At 37.7% G+C, this 27021-nt stretch overlaps 1 protein-coding gene across 1 annotated transcript in view; it reads left to right on the forward strand.

Moving 5' to 3' along the window:
• Nucleotides 1–27021, forward strand: part of pps (protein partner of snf) — a 709730-nt gene that overhangs the window by 455331 nt on the left and 227378 nt on the right. Inside the window, exon 13 of the mRNA XM_067153098.2 lies at nucleotides 9670–9863. Within this exon, the coding sequence (XP_067009199.2) occupies nucleotides 9670–9863 (194 nt within the window). The remainder of the gene's footprint in view (nucleotides 1–9669; nucleotides 9864–27021) is intronic.

Here is a 27021-nt window from a genome sequence, read left to right on the forward strand (position 1 = left end):
GTTTGCTAAGTGTTGCTAAGGTGGAGAAGGTGGAGATGATGGGGTTCAGTGAAGTGAAATGGAAAGATAACTGAAGGAAGAAATTGAGGAAAGGATACACGTTATACTGGAGTGGTGCCCAGGAGGCAATAAACCGAGTGGGACTAATCATTTTGAAGCAATTGGAGGAGTATGTTGAAGTGGTAAAATGTGTGAGTGACAGAATGATGAATAATGAAGATTAGACTAAAGATGGAGAATGAAGTGATAGAATTCATACAGGTTGCGCCACAGATGAGATACAGAGAAGAAGATATTGAAGGATTCTTAGAGAAAGTAGAAAGAGAAATTTCAGTGGAACTGATTATTATGGGAGATCTGAATAATCCACAGGTCGGAAACGAAAGGCAAGGAAAGGAAGAAGTCATTGGAAGAAGAATCATGAAGGAGAGTAGCTAGTGGACTTATGGTGGGGAATGCGTGGTTTCGAAAGAAAAACAGCAGGAAAATTTCGAGATATGGCTGAGGTGACAGCAGAACCAAATCAGTAATTGGCTACTTTTTGGTGGAAGAGACAAATCGCAGGAAGTTGATGGATGTGACAGCTTTACCAGGAGAAGAATTTGATGGGGACCATAGAGTTGTGGTGGCAAAATTATGGATGAGAAAAATGGAAACACTAAAAGTGATAAGAGAAAGCAAAATAAAAGTATAAGACAAAAATGTACAGGAAGATTTTCAGGAGAGCTTGAAGCAACAAGAAAATGTAGAAGAGGAGTGGGCCAATTTTAAGAAGGCATTTGTTAGTGCAGCAGAGAGTGCTCGCGGCAGGACATCTACAAGAGTGAAAGAAAAATAGACACAGTGGTGGAATGAGGAAGCGAGGAAAGCGGTGAAAGGAAAGAAGATAGCCTGGTGAGAATGGAACCGAGATCAAACAGAAGAAAGCAAAAGGAAATATCTCAACAGTAAACAGAGATGTAAGAAGGTGGTAGGGAAGAAAAGAAGATTTGGGAAGAATTTGCACTAAAAATGGAAGTGGATGTAAATGGCAGTAAAAGAATGCTGTATGGACTTATAAGAAAGAGGACAGAACGAGTTATCACAAAGCTAGTGAAAAAGGAAGATAGGGAATTGTTTACACACCCAGAAGAGATAAAGAGAAGATGGAAGGAGTATTTTGATAAGCTGTTGAATGTGAACAACTGTACAGGGGAGATAGAAGCAATACAGTGTGAGGACTCAACAACAGAGAATGATATAACAATGCTGGTGGTGGAGTTAGCAGTACAAAACATGAAGATGGGAGAAGCAACAGGAATGGATGAAAACAGTGTGGAAATGATAAAGGCTGCTGGACCTGTTGGTATGCAATGGTTTTACAGACTACTAAAGTGTATATGGAAACACGAATGTGTACCAGAAGACTGGAAAAAAAAGGATGATAATACCAGTGTTTAAGAAAGGGGACAAGAAAGTATGTGGTAACTATAGAGGAATCACATTTATATCACAGGTAGTTAAAATACTGGAAAGGATATTAGAGAAAAGAATGAGAAGAAAGATTGAAGGAGAGTTACGAGAGGAACAGTATGACTTCGGGAGTGGAAGATCTACAGTGGACCCAATCTGTAGAGACAGCTGATGGGGAAAAAAATGAAATGGCATATGGCTTGTAGTGCCGGAAGTGTCAAAGGACATGTTTGGCTCGCAGGTCTTTCTATTTGACCTAGGTGACCTGCGCGTCGTGATGAGGATGAAATTATGATGAAGACAACACATACACCCAGCCCCCATGCCAGCAAAATTAACCAATGATGGTTAAAATTCCTGACCCTGCCGGGAATCGAACCTGGGACCCGTGTGACCAGAGGCCAGCACACTAACCATTTAGCCATGGAGCCGGGCACAGCTGATGAAAAAGAACTGGGAATATGGAAAGGATCTGGTCATGACTTTCATAGATATAGAAAAGGCATCCCAGAGAGAAGGTTTGGGAAACCATGGTTAAGAAGAGACTCGGAAGAGAAATGTTAGAAATGGTGCAAGCAATGCATAACAGCTGTGTTAGCAGAGTACTGACCCCAGTTTTAAAGACGGAATGGTTTAGGAATAAGACTGAACTAAGACAGGGGAGTGTGCTGTCACCTCTTTTGTTTATTATGGTCATGAACGAAATTGTAAAGGTGCAGATGATGATGTGATCTGGGAAAAGAACAGCAAATAAGTGCAACAACAACTAAATATACTGAACGCAAAAATTGAGAAGTATGGCAAGAAAATCAGTACAGAGAAAAGCAAGTTTATAGTGATGTCAAGAGAGGAAGGGCAAAGAAACGGCACTGTGAAAATTGGAAGTCAGAGTCTGGAAATTGTGGGCAGCTTTAAATACCTAGGAAGTGAATTAATGCAAAATGCTAGGGTGGACATGGAGATTAGCAGGAAGGTACAGCAGGGTATGCAGCTGACTTTGACTAGCAGGCAAGAGAGTAGAATTCAAGCCAGTGAGATAAAATTCCTAAGAAGTATGATAGGAAAGACAAGGAAAAACATAGTGAGAAATGAAGATGTTAGGAAGGAAGTTGGGATAGGAAAGCTAAATAAGAGCGTTGAAAAGAATAAACTAAGGTGGTTTGGACATGTAAAGAGGAGGAAGGAGAATTTAATTCCAAGATAGATGCTGGAGGCAAAGTGCGAGAGCAAGGGGAGGACCTAGATCAAGGTGAATTAAATCAGTGAAGAGTCAAAATTTAGACTGGGACAAGATCGTGGAAGAGGAAATGGTGGAAGGAAAGAGGAAGATGAAGAAGTGCTGTAAATGCCCTGGCAGGAGCTAGATAAGGGATGATGATTATGATGACGAGGACGTTTAATTACATAGACCAGCAATAAAAATACAAAACAAGTATTGGAAGGTGGGATTCTCCATTCAACCTAACCTTAGTTGATCCATAAATATGGCAAACATTCCTGGTGTGTGTGTTGAATTTTATTTTTTAAACTTCTTGGCAGTACCTTGGCACTTACAAGCATAATAGGCTACCAAACCTAAATAGTGTGAGGTGTCTATCTCAATTACAGCTGTTTCAGTTAATCCTGATGTGATAAAATATAGAGTTGAACAGCTCTTGGGTTGGCACCCTTTCTGCAGTGCAGCTTTGTTCCAAATGGATAGCTTTTGCTACACTCAATTTCACACGAACTTGAAGAATACAGAGCATCTCAAGAAACCATCGGTGAATGGATTGTCACTACTTGGACTCTTTACAGGAACAGAACTGTTGTAAAATGTTTGAAACAGATGAGGATTTTGAATGCTCTCGATTGCAGTGAAGATGGAGGCATAGACGAATATAATTCAAATGAAAGCAGTATTTAAGTTTACTTTTTGACAGCCATGCCGCTCAGCTGACAGAGGCAAATAACTGGCATTAAATTCTTTCATATTAATATTGCATAATACGATAAAACTGCAGCAGTGAAAAAAGTTTATTCACAAAAGTGTACTTTATGTATTTCTGCCTCCTGAATTCGAAAATGACACTGAAAATATTGTATAACGTATACTTTGCTAATAATGACATCACATATTGAAGTAGTACATATATTATGGCACACGAATCATGCTGAACTAGAAAACGAGTTTAAACCAACAACATATTGAAATATGCACACATTGAATAGATGCATATAGAGAATGTGGTAGAAAACTTGCCCTATAAACCACACCTCGTAACCTTCTTACCTTCTGATACTGCATTTTATGCAATGTCTTATGTCTGTCTGTCTGTCTGTCTGTCTGTCTGTCTGTCTGTCTGTCTGTCTGTCTGTCTGTCTGTCTGTCTGTCTGTCTGTCTGTCTGTCTGTCTGTCTGTCTGTCTGTCTGTCATGGCTGCTTGACATCATGAATGCTCTGCCCGATGTGTAATTTATCCTTATTTAGACAGATGGCTGCTCATGCCATGAGGATCAACAAAGCATTTCTTTCTATCTCATCTGCATGTTGTGCAATCTTTGATAGTCTGACGTTGAGAAAGAATAATAAGATGGAGACGCTATTTTGTAATATAGCTTTCACCTCTTACAGAAGGTATTATAAACTTTTTTTAAAAAAAAATTATTCTGTACAACTCTCAGAGTTAGGAGTAGGAACTATGAATACTTCTTCTCGAGGTAATGTTCGTTCCTATCATTCACAGTTTGAAATGTTCATTCTTATCATTCTTGGTTTATCATAGGTAGTAAGCCTGTTTATAAGGAGGTGTCTAGTTTCGTGTGTTATTTCTTTTATATCTTGTTGCACACTTATTTTCCTTTACCTCTCTTCCTTTACATGTCTGCTTACTCGTGCTCATTTCGGCTAAATGCGAAAGGTGGCATCGGCCCGATTGCTCTTGTGCATGTTGGTTTGCTTGCTGTGTTTGTTTGGAGACCTCTTAATTTTTCTTTATCTTTGATATCTCAGCTCGAGTTCTTGTTCTACATTGTGTTTTGTTGCTGATACTGTATGATTCATGTTCATCATTCTGCACGATATGGATACATGTTATGCAGTGAGTAGGTTGTTTGCGTTGTGTGTTCTGATTGGGTGTTCCATGCCCTTTTTGCGGCAATCCAGGTTTCTGATCTGTGTTTTTAGATCGAACTCGTGAGCCGTTGACAGAAGCATTTTATGCTGCATGGTTCTTGTCGACGTGTGTCAGGTTACTCTTGTACTTTATACTTCGTATGCTGGTCTCTATGTGTATGCGTGAGTGTGTTGTGATTACCGGGCCTTCTGGCTGCACATGTGGGGGTGGGGGGGAAATTTTCAGCCGTCATTGCGGCTGCGGTGATGCGGCTCGGACAGTCCACCATGCAAGGTGGCATGGGATGTTATAGTACAAGAAAACATCCCTACTTGAACTCAAGAGACATTTCTCGGTCTGGAAGAACTGAATAATTATTTCTTAAACTCTGTAAAAGAAATCGGAGATCAAATTAAGGCAACAGGTACAGCTGCGAGTGACTTTCTTCACAATCAACCCCCTGCCGAAACACTTTCCATTGGGTTGAAATCACATCTGATGAAATAATTTAGCTTAAAATTATCAAACTCTAAGAGTATGGATTGTTATTGGTTATCTAATTACATCATCAAAAGAATAATACATTTGATTTCTGAACCTCTAGCTTTTATTTTTAATAAGTGTTTAGAGTTTGGAGTTTTCCTGATCTACTTAAAATTTCTCAAGTTATTCCAGTATTTAAAAGTTGGGACTAAGAATTTCTTCAGAACTGTCATGCAGCCTCAATTGTTCCAATAATTTCTAAAATATTTGAATCACTTTTGTAACTATTTTGAAAATTACAATCTCCTATCCGACTGTCAGTTTGGGATTCGACAAGGTAAATGTACTACTACTGCTGTTCTTGAAATTGTTAATCAGATTATTAACAGCTTTTGAAAACAAGCAAGCGATCTCTTTGGTTTAAGTTTAAGTCTCACGTTGTGTGCAAATGGTGTAGTGTAATACGATATAATTTGAGGGAAGGACAAAAGGGGTGTCATTATCCAGAAGGAAGGAGCATGCTTGGACTTGACTGTAAATTTTTCTTGGGGGCGGAGGGCGATTACTGATAATCCACTTCAAAGGTTGCGGCAAGCTGGTATCCTGTCATGATTGTCACCGTTGATGATTTGAACCAGCTGGTAAAGAATGCTCAACTTGGAGACGGAAAGCTAGCAGCAGTCATGGAAGTACTAAAAAAGAAACGCTGAAAATTATTTGTTAAAGAATGATTTGCTTTCTAAGTTAGATGACAGCAATCAAGAATTGTTGGTCATTCCAATAATACGACATGCTCATGAAAGGGGCACTTTGCTATAAAGGAAACAGAGAATTACTCGAGAGACTACTACATTGAAAACACAGTATGTGGAATAAGATTGAAAGATGCATACAAAATTGTGTGCCCTGCCTCATCTGTCTGTTAGGTCATCAGCCCAGAGGCTGGTTGGATCCTCAAATAACACCACCTGCCTCATAGTCAACAGAAAAAGAGGAAGGAAATAATGCTACCTCCATCCACTACAGAAAGGAGATACTCCACTATACACATACCATCGACCATGTTCAGAGAGTTAAACTAAGTTTATGTAATTATAAAATAGCCATTAAAAAGTATTGGAAGGTGGAAATTCTCTTTAAAACCAAAGTTCTGTAAATGCTTTTTCAACACTTCAGCTTGAATTTTAGAAGCATTAATTCTATCCCACATAGCACCAATCAGCACATTTTTGCATTGTAAGGAAGTATTCAAATCACTGAAATGGTTTGTAATGTCAGCTAAAAAGACAAGATCGGCAACCCGGTGCATCCTCTTAAAACTATAATCACCACCACCATCGTACATTACCACAGCCGCAGGAACAGCAAGTGCCGTGGGCAAACACAGGGGCAGTGTCGGGACTCCCTATCCTTCACATGCTCTCCATCATCATCCTCAAATCTCCCTTTGCCAACTTCGGCATTAAAATCGCTCATGATGATTGTGGTTTCATTCTTACTGGTGGAAGACCAGAGATCTTTTACTTCTGCATAAAATCTTATCTCTGTTTCAGACTTGTCTACAGTTAGACTGTAAAACATAATGATATTTATGTTTTTGGCTCTGCCTTAAACTGTAACATCATTTTGTGATCAAATTTGCGATGAAACTAAGAATAGATCCTCCTTATCCTTTTGTCAGGTATTATTCCTACACCATTTGGATGATCTGGTAGGCTATTGCAAGAATAATACGTGACTGATTCCTTTACATTCATTTGTCCGATTTGCCAGCACATTCACAGCCATTCTTTCCATTTCTTGGGTTGTGTTATGAAGCTTAGTTGACTGACAGAAACTTCTGGTATTCCATGCACCAAACTTTAGAACTTCCTTTTGTGTCTTTCTTTTATGTTGTTGATCATCGGGGAGATACTGAACTTCTCCTGACCATTTAAGGTCTGCCGCGAACTAGGGGCGTTTGCAACATTTTTATCACCATGATCGCTTTTCTTAAGAGAAGTAGTGTGGTAGTTTCTCATTGCTTTCCACACTGCATTACTACGGCCGTTTTCGCTGCTTCAGCTGCGCCTGTAGCTTCTTGAGAGAAGACCTTAGAAGAAACAATTTTTCTCTAGCTCGAATATCAGTACTAGGAGGACTGCTGCCTACTTCCAGGTCCTCACCTGGAGGTCAGTAAACGTCTACTTTGGAAATTCAGTTAGCCCAGCGTATTGGGATGCCCTCGTCATAAAAAGGGTGGGCATCCGGGAGATAGTGGGTTCGAATCCCACTGTCGGCAGCCCGAGATGGTTTTCCATGGTTTCCCATTTTCACACCAGGCAAATGCTGGGGCTGTACCTTAATTAAGGCCATGGCCGCTTCCTTCCCATTTCTAGGCCTTTCCAATCCCATCGTTGCTATAAGACCTATCTGTGTCGGTGCAATGTAAAGGGAAAAAGAAAAAAAAAAAAGTAAACAAAGAGTGTGGTTGTGTCACCAGCCAATGGTGCCTGAAGTCTTCCATGGCTGCATTATTAAATCATTTTCCTCCTAGCGCCACCTCAAGTAGTCCAAAGACGTGAAAATCACAGGGCGATTGTTCCATGCTGAAAGGAGGGTGGCCAAATAGTGTCCATCTCATTTCTTCCGATTCCTGGCAACTGAGAACTGTAGTATAGGGCGGACACTTTCGTGAAGGAGAATTAGTCCTTTTATTCATTGGTCTCATCATTTGTGCTGATAAGCAAGTCTAACCTCACTCAAAATTTCACAGTAAAACGTTGCATTGATAGCTCTTGAACTATTACAAGTGTATAAAAAGATGTATCTACAGACATAGCATCGATCTTTCTTTTGATGCGTATATCAAGTTTTTATCAATTTCATATGATAAACATTATAACATTTATTTGTGTGGAAAAGGTGGACCCTTTAAGTTACCTCTCTTACGTTCTCAGTTCAATACGGGTATAAGATGAAATTCTTAAATTTAAATGCATATGATATATGCGTCTAAAAAACCAAGTTCTGTAGTTGACATCATGGCAGCTAAAGTTTTTTTTGTGATCGCAAATTACGCACTGTTTTCTTTTAAGTGACTTACATTTTACTTCTGAATTTTACAGTGTCTACCCCCGTTCATTTTTATATCGCCTCTTCTACAGACTCGGAGTGTACTTGATCTTTTATCTCCTTTTCCTATGCATTGTTTTTCATGTTTTAATTGGCTGATGATGACCTGGAGTAGGGTCGAAACCGGTACTACTTCTACTTATTATTAAATAAGAATGTAATTTCACTACATTTCTTATTCTTTTGTATTGAATAGATTGAATCTCTTTATCAATTATTTCAATTTTAACTGTAATATTCTTCAATACAGAACAATGAAATTTTTAACTTTAAATGTGAAGTTATATCGCTCACTCACGTCCAGTAAACTTTTAAATCGGGTCGCGACACTTTTGATGCATGTAACATACAACTAACTCATGAGATTATGCACGTACGTAATACTTCAAGCCTCGGTTAGCTGCTTAACCACTCGCTCAGGACCGGTTAACTTTTCCCCGCGGTAAAACGTTGCAAATTTCAAAACCAGGCTTGATGCAGCAAAAATTCAACTTAACCCTGGTAAGCTATCCATTTTACCACGATTAAGTCGTAACCAAGGTTGATACGCCCGGGCATAGGACTAAGTATAAGAACAGTGATAAAGAAGGGAGCTCTCCTTCAAGAACATAAGGCCAAAGAGAAAGGCAGGGTCATCGGGAACTCGGGATGTGTTTTTAAGTTTTCCTAGAAAGAAGAGAAAGAAGGATTCACCGGTAATTGGTATAGATTCTAGCAATGAAGATGAAGGAGGTCTGCATCGAGTAGCCCCCTGCCGTCATAGAGCGGGTAAGTTGTTATTAATTTTATTGAACAAACTATTCATGATGGTTCTCCAGGTTGTTTAGACTATATTAGTTCAAGTCATAGGATTGTTAAATACTTTCTGGATTTTTATTTGTTTATTTTTTCATTGTCATGGGCCTGCCCTTTATTGCAGTTGCATGTTTTTGTAAATGCTTAGTGCTACGTGTATTTTTACAGAGGAAGGTGTGATATACAGTAAATATACGAATGATGGATACAAAGTTGTCATGAAGTAGTCGGCTAGTGTGCTTGTTCTCCCGGTGGAATAATGTCGCAGCTGTCAGTGGCAGAGCTGCTTCAACATTATGGGAAGCTATCATATGAAAAGTTATGCCGACTCACCTACAATTCTGTGTATGAATTGTATTTATTTGTCTTCAGATGTTATTCGGAGTAAAAACCTCTTGAGTCATTTTGGAGATTATATGATAATTGCTTTGCATTTTATACTCCTCCCTCCTTTCTATTTCATGAACATCAGACAATTGCATTATATGGCATGTGAACTTTAAATTTAGACGACGTTTTACTACTGTTGAAAATATTTTACTGTTTGAAGGTATAGAGGTATGCTGTTGTATGTTTTCATTGTCCTCCCTCATATCTTAAATGTTAGCTTGAAGCCACTGAATTTCTTTTTACTGCTCAGCTACTAATGTAAAGTAAGAGAAGAAATACCCTCTGTCATGTGCTTAATTTTTATTATTCTAATTAATATTAAATTTGTATAATGTTGAAGAAGACGCCCATCGGAGATCGAGGTTGAAGACGAAGAAGATCAAAGCTCAGGTGATGAAAGCTGGAACTCGGAAGATGATCCAGATCGCTTATGGTGCATCTGCAAGAAACCACACAACAACAGATTCATGATTTGTTGTGATGTATGTGAAGACTGGTTCCATGGCAAATGTGTTGGAGTTACCAAAGCCATGGGTAAGCTTAGCATATCTTAATTTTTATTTATGCATACATTCACACATCTTCATTATAGACTGTTATGCCTTTTAGCATTCAGTCTGCAAACCTCTGCAAATTTACTAACAATCCTCTGTTTTTAAGTAGTTCTGTGGTCATTTAGTTATATACCTTTTATCCTTAAATCGTTAGAAACTTAGTCTAACTATCATCGTCATAGTCTCCCTCTACTTCTCTCACCCTCCAGTACTGAGCCCATTAGTTTCCTAGGTAACCTCTCCTCCTCCATTCGTCTCACATAACCCCACCACCAAAGCTGGTTTAAGCATACAGCTTCATCCATAGAGTTCATTCCTAACTTAGCCTTTATCTCCTCAGTCCAGTACCCTCCTGCTATTGTTCCCATCTGTTTGTATCAGCAGTCATTCTCGCTGCTTTCATGTCTGTTATTTCTAACTTAGATATCCTGTGTCCACCCATCATTCTCTCCTGTAAAGCAAAGTTGGTTTGTAAACAGACACAGACCACTCTAAAGATAGTTTAGTCCAGGAGCTGACTTCCTTCTTGCAGAATATTGTTGATCGCAACTGCGAGCTCACTGCATGAGCTTTGCTGCACTTTAATTCAATCTCACTTACTATACTACCATCCTGGGAGAACCAACAACCTAAATATTTGAAATTAACTAGCTGTTCCAGCTTTGTATCCCAATCTGACATTCAGTTTTGTTGAATTTCTTACCTATTGACATTAATTTAGTCTTTGAAAGGCTAAGTTTTATACCATACTCATTGCACCTATTTTCCAGTTCCAAGATATTAGACTGCAAGCTTTCGGTACAATCCCGCCATTAAGACCAAGCTGTCAGCATAGGCCAAACCGCTTAGTAAATTTTTACCTAACTTAATACTTCCCTGCCACTTTATGCCTTCAGCAGATGATCCCTACAAACAACAAATGTGAAAGGTTACAGCCTTGTTTAACACCTGTAAGTACCCTGCTGCCTTATTTTTAAGACTGCCAATTTGACTAAAACTCAACATAACACATAAAATAGGCAATTATAAAAATTAATTTGAATAGGAATGACCTTTGGAAAATATAATTTCAGTAAGTATAATAGGAAATATTCATATTTAATACACATCTCAAAGGACAGCTTAAAGGCTGGAAATCTGAAAAATTCTAAGGGATACTATATATCTGGAAATATTTGCCAAGGTGTCTCTTGTATCCGTTCTTTTCTGTTAGTTTTGTTACCTTACGTAAAAATTATATTCAGATGACCTTCAAGGCTATAATTTTTATTAGCAGCTTTGAATTTTAATTGATAGGTATGATGGTTTCTTTTCTCATTTTATTGTCATATTTGTTTTAAATGTAAGTGATGTACGAGTAACTAGCGTGAATTTCTGATGATCTGATGAAAAGTTTTTTTTTTTTTTTGCTAGTTGCTTTACGTCGCACCGACACAGATAGGTCTTATGGCGACGATGGGACAGGGAAGGGCTAGGAGTGGGAAGGAAGCGGCCGTGGCCTTAATTAAGGTACAGCCCCAGCATTTGCTTGGTGTGAAAATGGGAAACCACGGAAAACCATTTTCAGGGCTGCCGACAGTGGGGTTCGAACCTACTATCTCCCGAATACTGGATACTGGCCGCACTTAAGCGACTGCAGCTCTCGAGCTCGGTGATCTGAAAGAATTCTTAGCCTTGCAGATTTCTTTAAATTTCTAGAATTTAGGTGTAACTCCCTGGCTGAATGGTCAGCATTGAAGCCTTCAGTCAGAGGGTTTTGGGTTTGATTCCTGGCCAGGTTGAGGATTTTAATCGCCTGTGATGAATTCTTCTTGCTCGGGGACTGGTGGTTTGTGTTTGTCCGAACAATCTCCTCTTCATATTCAAACGACACACTACACCACCAACCACCACAGAAACACGCAATAGTGATTACATCCCTCCACTTCGGGTTGGCGTCAGGAAGGGCATCCGGCCGTAAAACCGGGCCAATTCCACACATGCGGCACAGTTCGCACTCATGACCTCACAAGGTGTAGAAAAAAGCGGCAGAAGAAGAAGATCCAAAATTGAAGAGTTTGATAATTTAGAAGGTAAATTATGTTTTTAAGATAACTTTTTTTTTTTTTTTGAATCTTTGTATAACTCTTAAGCTAATCTGCTATGTGTTGATCTCTGGTAACCAGTGGTCACACTTGTTTTGTGTGTACTTGTGAGCACTTGTGAAGTGCAGTACAATCAATGCAGCCAGACATGGTAATCAATACAGGCTAGTGGGTGGGGCAGTCCTAACCTAAAGACATGTTTCTGAAGAAGAAATCAAAAGTAATGCTAACATTTTTAACTTTCTTTTGTATATCCAGACACATGGTGAGTTGATTTTTAAATAATTTCATAAAAATAATCTGACAAAGACACCATTATAATTATGTACTTGGCAGTATTTATTAGGGAGCATGCTGTCCATGCATGTTTAAAACTAAACTGTAAATTTCCTTCTCAGTACATTTAACTTTACTGAAGAGACTGCAATCACAATAACCTATATTGGACATGAATTCATTGGTTTGGAAAAAGGTGGTGAATTCAAAAGATCTGAGTTCATGTCTGCCCCTTAATTCAAAATAACTTCACAATACTTTTTTTAATATTTTCAAGAAAAAGTTACCAATGATATTTCTGATGTCATTGATTTATTCAAATTCTAAATGTTGATTCCTCATTTTTTTCTATTGATTATAGATTTGTGTTTTACATGATTAGACATCAACTGTTCTTGCCGTTAATTTCATAGATTCATATAGAAACGAACAAGCAAGTGACCAATAATCTATATTGTACCCGATAGACACGTGGGGGGGGGGGGGATCAAAATGAGTGGGTACAGATGTGGACGACTTCCTTATCGTTCCTGCCCTTTCTTCAGCTGGCTATTCATCGGAGAGCGCGTGTCTGGTCCAATATTAGAATTAATTAAAATTAAGAGAATCTTAAAGATCTAACAGGACAGGAAACGTTGTCTTGTGAGTAAATGAGCAACGAGATTAAATAAATGAATTTAATATATAAAAAGTATATACGAAAAATATAAAAAGGGACTTTATGGAGTCAGCATCACCATTGCTTTAGTTTATGTAACTTTAGCGATAAGTTTGAACAGGGTATTTATGAAAATGCCTAAGCACAACATTTATCTCTTATGATGTTAGGAACAGAAATATTTTGCAGCTTTGTAAATTAAATCTATCAGCATTTCCCTCACATATGGGATATAGTTACATATAAATATAACTGCAGGACCATTGGTTGCTCCCTAAATCACAGAATTTAAGTGTGATCCCGCATTCACAGGCAAGGATACATACTACTGCACAATCTAAGAAAACACATGACAACTTAACAAATAAGAACAACACTAAGAATATCATACAGTAAGATAAACAAACTCCCTTTGACTCTACTTATGCTGTGCCAATGACCTACTCAAGGCAAGGGGGTGGAGACAAGGTCGTTTCACTTCCGGCCATACAAAAAATAAACATGAGCAGACCTTTCTAACTCGGCCTGACTAACACAACGGGCGACTGTCTCAGGGTGATGGGACTTTAAAATTCCGCTCCTCCTTTCTCGGCTCTGTGGGCCTTTCATAATTCACACGGAAATCATTCTATTCTGAATTTCATCAAGGCATGCGTGCCTGACCTCCTCATATTGGTTCAATTTCATCCACGGGAAACTCTTCCATATATCATATTTCAATCAGAATCTACGGAGTACCATCCGTTCATTATATCATTTTGTTCCTGAGTCTCCGGTTCAAATCAAGTGCACTGTTGTGAGAAAGCCTTGCCTGCAAATTCGATAACCCTGACTGTAGATTCACAATTAAGTATTTAATTTATTTTCCACCTAGTTGATACAATGATTGCTTAAGGCAATTTTTAATGGTCAAAAGTGGTACATGTTTCGTATATTATCAACATCTTCAGCCACATAACACTGTTTAGATGAAAAATATATAAAATTGACAAAGTAATGCTTTAGAGGAAGTGTCCTTAAAATTAACATAAGATTGACAAGATTAAAACAAACAAATAACTCAAGTGCGATACGGACCATGAAGCTGATTTTATGTAACCCTGACTGTTTCAACGTTGATGTGCTCCTTTGCTACGCCCCTTCCTTTGAAATTCATGCACCCAGATACACATGCAAATCCTAACTTTAACTAGCCCAGTACATCAAAATTAGTTCCCCAAGCTTTACAACTAGCTATGTTATCACACACAAAGGAATAAATTAAAATATTTACATGACAATAAACCTAAATTAGACCTATCTCCCTCGTTACCCATAATGAAACAAAGCTAAAACACAGGCTACGCATGCATCAGTCCTCATATTTACATTTGATTGCCTAAAGGGCTTAAATAAAGATTTACATGAAATTGAAAGAAAAATATCTGCAAAAATTGCTGTCCCTAACTCATGCCAAAAATAAACCTGTTCAACTTATCTCGTTACTGTGGACCTCATGATACCTCCGCTGGGGACTCGGCAGTTGTATTTAGGCCATCATCAGACTGTCATCATCCTGGATTGACAGTCCTGGTCTCAGCTCCTGGGATGGCCTCATCGTGTGGCCGTCTTCTTGAAGTTGAATGTAGGAAAGTCTCGTGCTATTGGCAGCTCTTGTCGTAGTTTCCATGGGACTAACTGCAATCAAACACCCAGTCAGTCATCTGCGATACACATCCGAATTCTCCTGCTCTCTTATTTACCTTAGGGCATAAATTGGCATTGTATCAAGCCAAATGTATTTATTGAATTCCTAAAGCTCAACAGCACGCGAACTCATGTTATGAATTTAACTTTGTTTAGGCAAGGATTATGGCCTAGCTAGCTGAAATGTACATGGTTAAAGCCCTGTGTCCAACCACACACGAATTCTTGTTCAAAGTCTGACTTTACATTTCGGCAAAGATTATGGCCTAGCTAGCCGAAATGTACATGGTTAAAGGCCTGTGCTCAACTGCACACAAAACTTTAGTTAGGAGTTTGTAGATCTTTGCATTCTAGTTCATGTTCTAGCTACACTCCTATCTCGAATTTCACACAGTTCACCTATACAGCTTCAATGACGAAGTCTTGGTTCAATGGTAAGTTCACGGCGCAATCATTAGCCGGGCAGACACACTCGTGACCGCACTGAAGTAAATATTCAAATGGAATGAGTGCCTCTTCACATACATTTATAAGGAATGGTAGGTAACGCCAAGCCCGGGGCTTTACCAAGATACATACTTCAGATAAGTGTGAAGTGAGTAGCTTCATTCCATGGTTTACGCGCGAATATTGTATTACGAACAACACGGCTTATAAGCATCTCAAGACACATTATGTCTTCACTAAATTATGAGTGTAGTTTTAATTTCTCTAATATCCTTCTAGGAGAGTAGATATGGCCTGATTTCAAAAAATGACAAGCCTGATTCTTGCCGCTTTAATTTTCAGTAAGGTGGCAAATGGACTTCCCGAAAAAGAATCCATGTATCTCCATCCTTTTTCCGCATGCTTTCTTGCTCGCACCCTGTGCCACATCTTGTCGCTGCAGGCTTTATCCACCCCAGTCTACTCAGTTTCCCGCCAATTGTGGCTTTGATGCTCTAACGCTCTATTACAGCTGCGTTAAAGATCAGTTTCTCTCCTCATGAACGATATAGTTCAATATATACTTTTTACCCATCTTTTTATGTATCATTTTATTGACACACAATTAAAGCAGATATTTGTTTGTGTTATTAGCTATTGATTTACTTTGCAGTCAAATAAAAAGTGATTAGTATACTCCATAATTGCTAAATTTACTGGTAGTGGGATCTTGACTGTTTAGACATTCAAGGTATCCTCTCTTTATGCCATTCCGAGAACATTTTTTATAAAGGCTTTTGATAAATAACATCCTGATCTCTCTTACTTTCATGATCATTGGGTGTCAGAAGTAACAGTTTTTTAGCGTATCTTGAAGTTTTGGAAAACCCTTCCAAAAGTTACTACGGTTGAACCTGACTTACTGTAAACGTACATCAAGGGTAAGAGAAAAACTACTTGTAACTCAGAATTACTTAGAAATCAGACTTACGCAATACATCACATATTTACTAAAAAAACCAATGGAATAGACCTACATGTGTAAATCCTTGCAAATAATAAACACATTTAGACAGAAAATATTATTTTGAACTTAGTCCAGCCTTAAAGAAATCAGATAGTTTGGCTTGTTTCACTTTTCTTGCATTATGAGTATAAATCTCCTTTTGCAAACTTAGTAATGAATTCAAAACATTTTCACTACAAATTTTTGCATTGATGTAACTCCTACACACATCGATTGCACTTAACACTTCACTCAGTTCAGTTGTTTCAAAATTTAAGTTGTTATCTCCATCTCCAATGTCATTATCGCTTGTAGCTGGTCCATCACCAGCATACATCAGCAATAATCTCTTCATCCGGTAGTTCTCCACAAACAGCCAGATTGTCATCGAAATGTACAAAAGTATCGACTTCTACGCCTTCCGGTAGCGTTAGCTCATTGCCAGACAAAACTTCGTCCCCATATTCAACATTAGAGGCAGCCTCTTCTAGTAAGACACCAGCTTTGCGGAAACAGTTGCTAGTTGTGGAGGATGACTCCTGCTTCCAGGCAGCCGAAATGAAGTCCATGGCTTGTAGCAAATTAATGGAGAGAGGTTCATTTCCTGCATCACTCAGTGTTATCAAATGTTGAACCACCATTTTTCTATAATGCACTTTGAAATTTGCAATGATGCCCAAATCAAGCGGTTGTAGAACACTGGTACAGTTAGAAGGGAAAAATTCAACTCCAACATTCTCCAGAACGATTTGAAGTGGATGTGCTGCACATCGATCCATAAGAAGAAGGATCTTCTGCTGTTACTTTTTCATTTTAATGTTTTTTCAACCACTGTGCCATTGGATTCATATTCCGTAGGTTTTGTTTTCGCACCCTTAAAACACCTCGGATTCTTCAATTTTCCTTTCACAAGTGGAGGAAGTTTGTCAGATCCATCTGCATTGGTGGCGAGAAGTACTGTTACGCGAATTTTACTCTTTTCTTCCCTCCATGGCATGAGTCATTTTTTCAGCTAATGTTTTATTAGGAAAGAGATTGTAGAATAGGCCGGTCTCATCACAGTTGTAGATGTTTGGAGGCTGATACTCGCTTACGATACCCAGCAGAACCTCTTCTTTCTAGTGTTGCACAGTGACGTCGTCCGCAGATTTTGAGTCACCGCAAATTGTTCTCCCTGTGATTCCTTGACAATCTTTAAATCCTTGCAACCATCCTGATGAAGCCCTGAAATCATCAGTGATACTCATCATTTTAGCTAAATCTATCGCCTTTGCCTTCAGCATGTGCCACTAATTGGTAGAGCTGCAGCCCGCTTTTGCCGGAACCATGTGAAAAGTGATTTCTCGAAATCTGCGTACCATCCTTCTTGCTGACGGCTGCGCTTTGCTGATTTTGAACCCAGTTTTAGGAACTCATCCAAAATAGCGTTTCTTTTACTGATGACTGTACATAGCGCGGTCTAAGCAATTTCCTTTTTTTGTTTTGTGTGGATTAGTGTCCACTTCTCGTATAACTTTTCCTTTTTCTGTTCTCCATGGGTAATCAAAAGCAACAGAATGACAAAACTACAGTTCAACAGTGAACACCAGATATCGACGCCGTGGACATTTTACTTCACCGTTGTTCCCACGAAAGAAATTCTCATATTCAAACAAATTTACTGTATTTTCTTTGTTTCCGCACCGAAACTTTGTTTATAATGTATCTTAATCTTTGGCGGCGTGTCAAAAACGACGAAGGTAGAGGAGGAGCGAAGAGGACTTGCCTTTGTTAAGCCGCCAGTAAGTAAGGGTCAACATTGTCACTCGGCGAAACTCTGTGTGTTCTGTTTCAGCACCGAAACCTAATCACTCTACTTCCGCCTATGCCGCCAAAGAGGAAACTTCGTAAATACAGTAGTTTCTTTTAAAAAAAGCACATTCTCTTACAATTACGCAAAACTCAGTTATATTTCACTGACACTTAATACGTATAAAAGCGAATTACGTATAAACGGATTACGTATAAATAAGGTTTAATTAACACGCTTTTAAATTATATTTTGCCGGGACCTAAAGGAAATTACGTACAAATACGAATTACGTAGAACAGAGTTACGTATAAAGCAGGTTCAACTGTAGTTGCCCTGAAAAGCTATGTTATCTTGGTTAAGCATAATCTCTTCAATCCATGTACCCTTGGCAGGGTCTGGTGGCTGTGACAGCTCTGAAATCAAATAAATATTAAAATTTATTTATTCCACCTATTCAATACATAGAGATTTTAATTAAGAAATTAAATCTTGAATAAAATTATAGGGACATGGTTCGCCCTTTAATTAAGGGCATCTTCAGCCTTAATCTCGATCTGAAAGGTAATTAAACAGGTACCTGGTTGTATTAAAATTACATATGAATGAGAGGATGATGTTGGAAATGTGCTTCAAATGGTGAGCAAATGGTTAACAATAGTTATGATATTCTTAAAATGAAGCCTTAATAAAGTCTTAAAAAACAAATAGTCATAAATTTATACACTTTCTTGAATGTCCTTGTTTAAAAATTGGTAACAAATTGTATACTGGTAATTTTATAAGAATGTAAATTGTTTCGTTAAACCTTGCAAAGTGGTGCCCTGTGGAGGTTGAGGGCGTTAGAATAATGATAAAAGAAGAAATGTAGTTGATAATTCCAAATGGAGTATTAAAACATATTAAAGCTAGTAAAGAGACATTACCGTTGCTCACTTCAAGTGAAGTTTATAATAAAATTGTTACGTTGGAACAAGTAAAGCGGGGCCTTTCGATGGTTGAGGGTGTTAGATAAAATTATCGGGTTTTGAACAGTTCAAGCGTCAGGATAATGATGAAGAATGTAGTTAATAACTCTGAGTGGAGTTTAAACACAATTTTTAAAAATAGTAAAGAGACGTTTCTGCTGCTTAGAACAAGTAGGGTTTATAATAATATAAAAATGGTTAGACTGTTGTAATTCTCGTGCGAAAGGATAAAACTGTAGTCTTCTAAAAGCACGAGTGAAGAAGAGTGCTTGATGGTAAGCAGCTGTGTTAAATATTAGCTGGAAGGAACGATTGTAGTACATTCAAGAAAGTGTATAAATTTACGACTATTTGTTTTTTAAGATTTTATTAAGGCTTCATTTTAAGAATATCATAACTATTGTTAACCATTTGCTCACCATTTGAAGCACATTTCCAACATCATCTTCACATTCATATGTAATTTTAATACAATCAGGTGGCTGATTAATTACCTTTCAGATCGAGATTAAGGCTGAAGATGCCCTTAATTAAAGGGCGAAACATGTCCCTATAATTTTATTCAAGATTTAATTTCTTAATTAAAATCCCTATGTATTGAATAGGTGGAATAAATAAATTTTAATATTTATTTATTTATTTATTTATTTATTTATTTATTTATTTATTTATTTATTTATTTATTTATTTATTTATTTATGAGAATTATTACATGTAATGTGACAGCTCTGTCGCCTCAAGGAGTTTTCAACTGTTTGACCTATCTGCAGGGATGCATGGCACTGTCTCTTCATAACATCGTCTAGTTTTCCGATGAACCTATCATGCGCTTGAAACTTTTTCAGAACATGTGCTAGTTGTTTGGCATTCTGTCCATGATGTTCGTTAGACCTGATTATATGCCTTCTTAATAGCCCATGTATCCACGATGTCTGGTAAAAGAAAATATTAGGGTGTTGACTAGACATAGTTCTGTTTGACCTGTTATTGTCCTGTCTTTCCATATTTTAGTCATCCTGGCCGTTGTTTCTTCTGAGCAGCTACCATCATCTGAAATCAGTATTGCCAAGTAAATGAAGTGGTGACTGTTTGCTCTGTCTACGAATGTGATCTTCGTTTCGGCTCTGTTTACCTCCTGCTAGCTTCCATCAACTGCTTCAGTAACAGTAACAGCATAAAATCTGGCTACAATCTCTTGATTTCTCAAAAATTCTGTTATTTTAATCTGTTGAATGCTTAGGGCTATTCCATGGAACAGTGGAAGTTTTTTTCCAAGAGCCAAAACAAGGTTATCAGCCTTTGTAAGTAAAGGTAGCATCCAGCCTTTGAAGAAAACAATGAAGTGAACCTTCCTACACCTTGCAGATCTAATGTGGGATTGAAAAATAACTAGTAAGTGGATGCACAGTTTGGGTTGTGTAGCTGTCGAACCCACTTTTGGCTCTGTGCTTTCCCATTTTCACAGCAGGCCACAGTCGCTTCCTTCCTATCCCATCATTGCCATAAGACCTATCTGGGTGGTGAGATGAAAAGAAAATTGTAAAAGATAAATAAAAAGTAAACTGCGCGATGAGATTGATATGGTCAGGTGCAAATAATGGGTGATGAGATGGAAGGACTTGTGGAAGTTATGTGTTTAAAGAGGAGTCAGTGATAGCAGTCTTGAAAAGGGAGTGGGCGAAGGAGAAACCTCGTTAAGAGTGGGAGCTTGTCTGAAACAAATATGTACCTCGATATTGCTCTATTTAGGAAATAACAATTGAAAGGAATAGATGTGGTAAAATGGTGTTAAACACAGCTTGAGTATATTGTAACAGTAATTTTTAGGGCAAAGTCAAACAAGAGCTTAGAAACAGGGAAGCAGGAAGGGAAAACATTAGATGGGAAGGAGGTCAGCAGGAAGATTGCTTTAGCCCCTGTCCTATAAAACACCAAGCAAATGTTCTCAGCTGACTTTCAATACGGAAAAATGAGGATAGTATCCTGAAATGTTCTCTATATGAGAAATAACATTTTTTATAAATTGAAAGTTGCAACCGTGGTACTACCCATAAACATTGTGGGCAACTGCTTTGTCTCTGTGCTATTCCTCTGTTTTTTCCAAATAAATTGATAGTGCCTTGAACGAGTCTTGTCCCAATTTTACATTTTTCGATATTGTTAACATGGCCGGTAAAGTAGACGAAATCCTTTATTGGTGCAATAGGAAAAAGTTCTGAAAAATAACATTAGAATCCACCACAAGTAAGTGTTCGCCACCGTGTAGACTCAGGCCCACTTTCATCAACTTGTTAAATAGAGTCATACGCCTTTAAGCTGACCAGGTGTTTAAAAAACACAAAATTGATCGTTCAAAGGGGTGGTCTTCTTTTACACTTTTCAAGGGACCAAGGAATAATGGTGTAAAAGGGGGAAAAGTGTAAATGATGGGAAAGAACTTACACAGGTATATATTAAAATGCTCTGGAAAAGGAGGTAAATTTCACACAAATACATATTATTAATTTATAGAGTATTTCAATCTCAATCGATTTACTGTACTTACCTCAAATGAAGGTCCATGTAAGTTAATTACTGTACTGTATTAACTGTTGACTACACTGCCTTTGTAATTCTGCTCATCGTTTGCCCAGGAGAAGGTTACTGGTAGGTGATTAAAAATTTGTATAATATATTCTTTTAATATACAGTAGTTACTTTCTTAGAATGTCTATAGAATTATCTAAGATGCAATATTTTCTCAGAATGAAACATTTTAATTGCTACTATTGTACCTGTATTTACAAGATTAACACATATTTATTCCAGATGAAAAACTACACAATCATTGCTTCCTACCAAAATACTCCAGAATCGATCTCTGTTTGCACTTCTTATTTCTTATGGCCTCTTAATTTTTTTCAAGCTCATAAAGGTTATGAAAATTATTTTCACCCCCCTCTACAGATAACAGATACCTGCATAAAACATCCACTGCTGCACTGGTAGGCATCACTGTCACTGGTGGGAGACTCCTCCACGCTTCTTTCCTCTGCATTGAACACAGAATCATCTACCCGAAGAAAATCTTCAGTAGTGCAGTCTGACTGCAACATTCTCCATACATCAGGTACCAGGCCTTCTTCTGGTAGCTGAGATGCGGCATGATTCTTGAAAAAATCCTGCTTTCAAGAAACAATTTAAGATGGTAGTCTGCTTCATGGCTTTCCAAGACTTTGCAATGAAGTGAAGCGCATCCAGTATTGAAACTTTAAATGATGATGGATCCTTTCCGGCATCTATAACGAATAAAATTTGCTGCACCAGGTTCTTCCTATAAACTGACTTAAAGGAGTGAATAACCCCTAAATCCATAGGTTGTAGCTTGCTTGTGCAGTTAGCAGGCAGAAATTCTAACTGCACATTTCTCAAATTAACATCCACGGGATGTGCAGGACAAAGGTCGATGAAAAGAAGGATCTTCCTATTTGCGGATCTGAGGTCATCCAGGCTTTATGGTTGGCATCATAGGCAGTAGGTAAGGATCGCACATTCTTGAAGCAACAAGGTTTTTCAGATTTCCCTATCACATAGGGGTGGATCTTCTCAGAGACATCGGCATTGGCTCCCAACATCACTGAACCTCACCTTGCTGTGTTTCCCACCATGTCATTTATCTCCTTTGAATGCCAAAGTCTTGCTAGGCAACACACTGAAAAACAGTTCAGGTTAATCTACATTAAAAATGTTCCTGGGTTCGTAATCCTTGGTCAGCTCCTGCAATCTTCTATCAATCCATTCTTCCACAATTTCATCACACTGCATTAGATTCCCCACAAACAGATTTGTAGGTTAGGTTATACCTTTTCCTAAATTGGTCGATCCAGCCATTGGACACGCTGAAATTTTCAATGTCAAGATGTTTGCCACTTTAAGCGCCTTTTCCCGTAAGAGCACACCATCAATTGGAATGTCTGCGGCTCTTGAAGTTTCAAACCAACTTTTTACAATTTTTTTCCATTTTCTCGTGTTTGCAGTATGGCGCATACTCCCTTTTCTTGGAGTTTGGTCCTCATTCTGAAGCACTTGATGTTATGCTTCCTCTGCTTTTCACAATTGTATTCAGCGTGGATACAGGAAGCTGCAATTCGCATGCCAATGAAACACGTGTTCCGCGGTACGCATACCTTTTTTAATATTCAAACTTTCTCATCCATAGTGAAAGTTTTTCTTTCCTTCTTTTTTTCCATTATTAGCAGGAAAACAATAAACCAATAACAAAGAAAGATTAAAATATACACACGACAGAAAAGGATGATCACGGCAATTCACATGAGATATTTTTCAGAATGACATCATTTTATTCTTGATCGCTCGACTCGCATGACAAGAACGTAAAACGTAACAAATAACAAAATACAGTAAATGTGATGAATCAGCGACAATAACTTTAACAACTCCAAGAACAAAGGCAAGTGTAAACCAATAACCGTGAAATAACAAACTCGGGCAAGACAAACCGTCTTACTAATAAACTTTTATATAAGGTTTATACACCGTTTGTGAAATTCGTTACTAATAAACCATGTATAAGCCTCCTCTGTATACATCTGTTATAGTTGTTCATTGAATTGCTTATACAAATCAGGATCCTTGTATAAGCGTTGTATAGCAGCAAGTAGCGGAAAAAGAAACGAGTGAACAGTTTATTTTCGTGGTATTTACTGTCTGCAGTAATATAATCGTGGTGAAATATTCAACTTAACTATTTAACATTGAACACACATTGAAAGAATGAACAATAAGGCTGATTATCTTCATGATATTTCAAACATAGAAGGCATACACCATTTAGAGGTTATAGAGGCTAGACATCTTCGTAAAGTAAAACACTTTAACGAGACTGAATGACAATGAAAAACTGTAAAAGAAATTATGGTTGGGCGTACTTTTGTGTAATAATGTGTTACTGCTTAATAGACTTTTGAAATTGCGAGTTTATTATACATTATCTGCCTATACAAAGATCTTTCTCAAATTTGAGTATAAAAAGGAACATATTCCTTGACATAAAAAATGGTATAACTTGAAAAACGTACATAATATGATTTCCATACATTGTAGTTGAATATGCAGATATATTATGTATAAATGCCTAATAGAAACTTTTTTTGATCAAACCTTTCTTTTAGCTGCAAAACAGTTTTTCCTTTCTCCTGAAAAGTAAGGATTTTTTTAAATGTGTGCCCTTTTCAACTCACCGATTCAATTACAATTGCCTACTTTTGCCGTACTATCCCAGTTAGGAGCTCTTGATCCTTTCTTAAGCTTTTCCATTTCTTTCGTGGCGTTCATTACACAAGCAAGCTGGAATTCAAGAGGACAAATTAGGGCAAATATTTGCTTATAGGTAGGGGAGTTAGAGATTGGAATAACTTACCGAGGGAGAAGTTCAATAACTTTCCAATTTCTTTGCGATCATTTAAGAAAAGGTTAGGAAAACAACAGATAGGGAAACTGCCATCTGGGCGACTGCCCTAAATGCAGATCAGTATTGATTGATTGATTGATTGATTGATTGATTGATTGATTGATTGATTGATTGATTGAAATGTTGTTATCAATATAAGCCAATTCCCGGCTGTCTCACTTTGTGTTGCAGTTTCGTAACTTGTCGGATTTGAAAATAAGGTTTAGGGCTTGTGGAAAACACCTGATATCAATGAATACGCTGCGATGGTTAAGCGGAAGTTCAATACTGAGAGTTTTAAGAGTTATTATAGACTATGGTCGTCATGCCATGGTTACTCAAAGCATTTTAGGTTAGTTGCGACGACATTTTACCTTGAATTTTTTCCTCTGGAACGGCCTGTCGTGGTGTAGATGACGGGAAGCATAAAATGTTGCAAACTTAAATTTGAGGCTTTTATTACATTGTGAGCATAGGAAATCTCAGGGACCAACAAAAATTTTTGTAAAAGACTGGAAAACGCAAAAGCCAGGAACGTAAATGCGGGGGTATTACTGTATTGAATACATTAATAAAAACTAACAGGGATATGGAAACGCTAGATACAATTATTTTTTCGGACATAATGGGATTTTACATCGTATATCCGCGGGCACAGTGAAAACTCTGTAAGAAGGGAGCATTAAAAGGTGTGGAAAACACTAGAGAACAAATATGAAAACTCATTCCGCTGGGGCATATAAAATAATAGTGCACTGAAAGGTGTTAAAAACACCAAACAACAAATATGAAAACATTTGAATGGGTCCCATAAAAATATCAAAATATTCTTGCAGATCACACTCTTTCCAAAACAGAAGTTAGTAGAAGCCTTTTCATTTTTCGTACCAATTGCATAACTGCCAAATTTTCCGATTTTGGCGGGAGACTGCCGATTACATGTAACTAATCTCATTATTAGACCCGTATTGAACTATGCTATGATATACTAACAATTTGTTGGTGGATCAAAACAACCAACATATTGTTAGTATATCATAGACTGCCGATTTTCGATAGTTCTTTCCCGCCTCCTGATTGTTCTATTATTTCTCCCGATTCTAGCTTTTTTTGGTGAACTTCAAACATTTGTTTTCTAATCCCACCATTTCAGCTTTGTACACCAGTGGCTGGAAGTCCTTCGCTCATTGGCCACTTTCAAATGAAATATCGACATTTATTAATACAAGAAAGGCGCGCACATATGCGATGTTTATTGTTATCTTACATCATGACGCTATATCGATTGTCAATCTCTCGTTCTCGCGTACTATGTTCGTGTTCACATCAGTCTAGTAGATTCTAGAGACTCGTCGCTAGACTTGGAGTCTATTTTAGTAACTTAGTGACAGAATTTCAAAGATAGCGACAAGTGACTTTTCTAGAGATTTCACGAGCCATTTGGAGATGCAATATATTAATCTATGCATTTGCTAAGTGATGGGTGGGATCTAAGTGCATGATTGATTCACACGTGTGGAGCACACGTACATACTGTTTTCAGAAGGCTTATCAGAGAAGGATCATCTCACTCACATGTACTTCCTGTGAGGGAATAGAGATGTGTAATTTTTGGCCTTGTAGCCTCATATAGCAACAGTCGGTTTTTGGGACAATAAGTGTTATAAAATATACCATTGTACTCCTGTATTGCCCAACACATAAAATAAGCAGTTTTGAACAATTGTATCTCCTGATTTTTTCTGATTTTCATATCAAAATCTCCTAATTTTTTGTTTTGTGAAGTTGGCAGGTATGCAGTTGGTTCTTAAACATTATTTTTCTGATCACACACTTAGACAATGATTATGAGGTTATACACAGCCATGAGTGACTGCAACAGAATGACTTTTGCCCCCATTTTGCATCGAACGAAACTTAGACCAACCAAGACCGATTCAAGTGACCGATTAAAAATAGGAGAGGATTTCCACCAATCAATACTTATTTATTGTATATATTAAACTACAGGACCGGTTTCGACCTCATATTCAAGGTCATCTTCAGCTGAACCATACATACATATTATATAATGAAGCTTTGATTAAGATTGTGGTGTTGAAGGAATCCCATATGATGATGATGTACATTTAGTTACATACAAATGGGGCACGTCTTAGCGTGAACTGGCGTATATGTCATTCTGTACAATATTGCAACTGTATGTCTAAAATGTTGAAGGTCTTAAAACTAGTGTATAAAACACGTCTTTTCCTAAACTAACTTATATACATGTACAAGATAAAAACAATATATAAAAACACTTCATGCATATGAACATGCGTTCTTGCCTGGTGGTCAATACATCGACTAACTTCCGTATTTAAGTCTTATTCACAGTTGTACACTTCAGCTGCTATTCTTGGAGTTTGTAAAATTGCATTGATAAAAGTTTTGTCTTCCTGTGTGTATGTGAGATAAAACACTTTCAATTTTAAAAAGGTGCCAAATGTATGGATGAAATTAAAGTAAAATATGTTCAGCTCTGCTGTGTGTGTTGCCCTTTTATTAGAACCAATTCATGTTGTCTTTTTGGCGTCCGTAAATTTGGATGACATTGGTTTCAAAGTAGTGGCTCCTTTCCCATTTGTAGCTGTGCAATGATGTTAAGTTTATCTGTGGAAGATAAGATTGAGTTATAAGTGATATTGTGTGGAGGAATGTCTAAGAATAGCAGCTGAAGTGTACAACTGTGAATAAGACTTAAATACGGAAGTTAGTCGATGTATTGACCACCAAGCAAGAACTAATGTTCAT

This window comes from Anabrus simplex, chromosome 8 (genome assembly GCF_040414725.1).
Source record: "Anabrus simplex isolate iqAnaSimp1 chromosome 8, ASM4041472v1, whole genome shotgun sequence".
Lineage (NCBI taxonomy): Eukaryota > Metazoa > Arthropoda > Insecta > Orthoptera > Tettigoniidae > Anabrus > Anabrus simplex.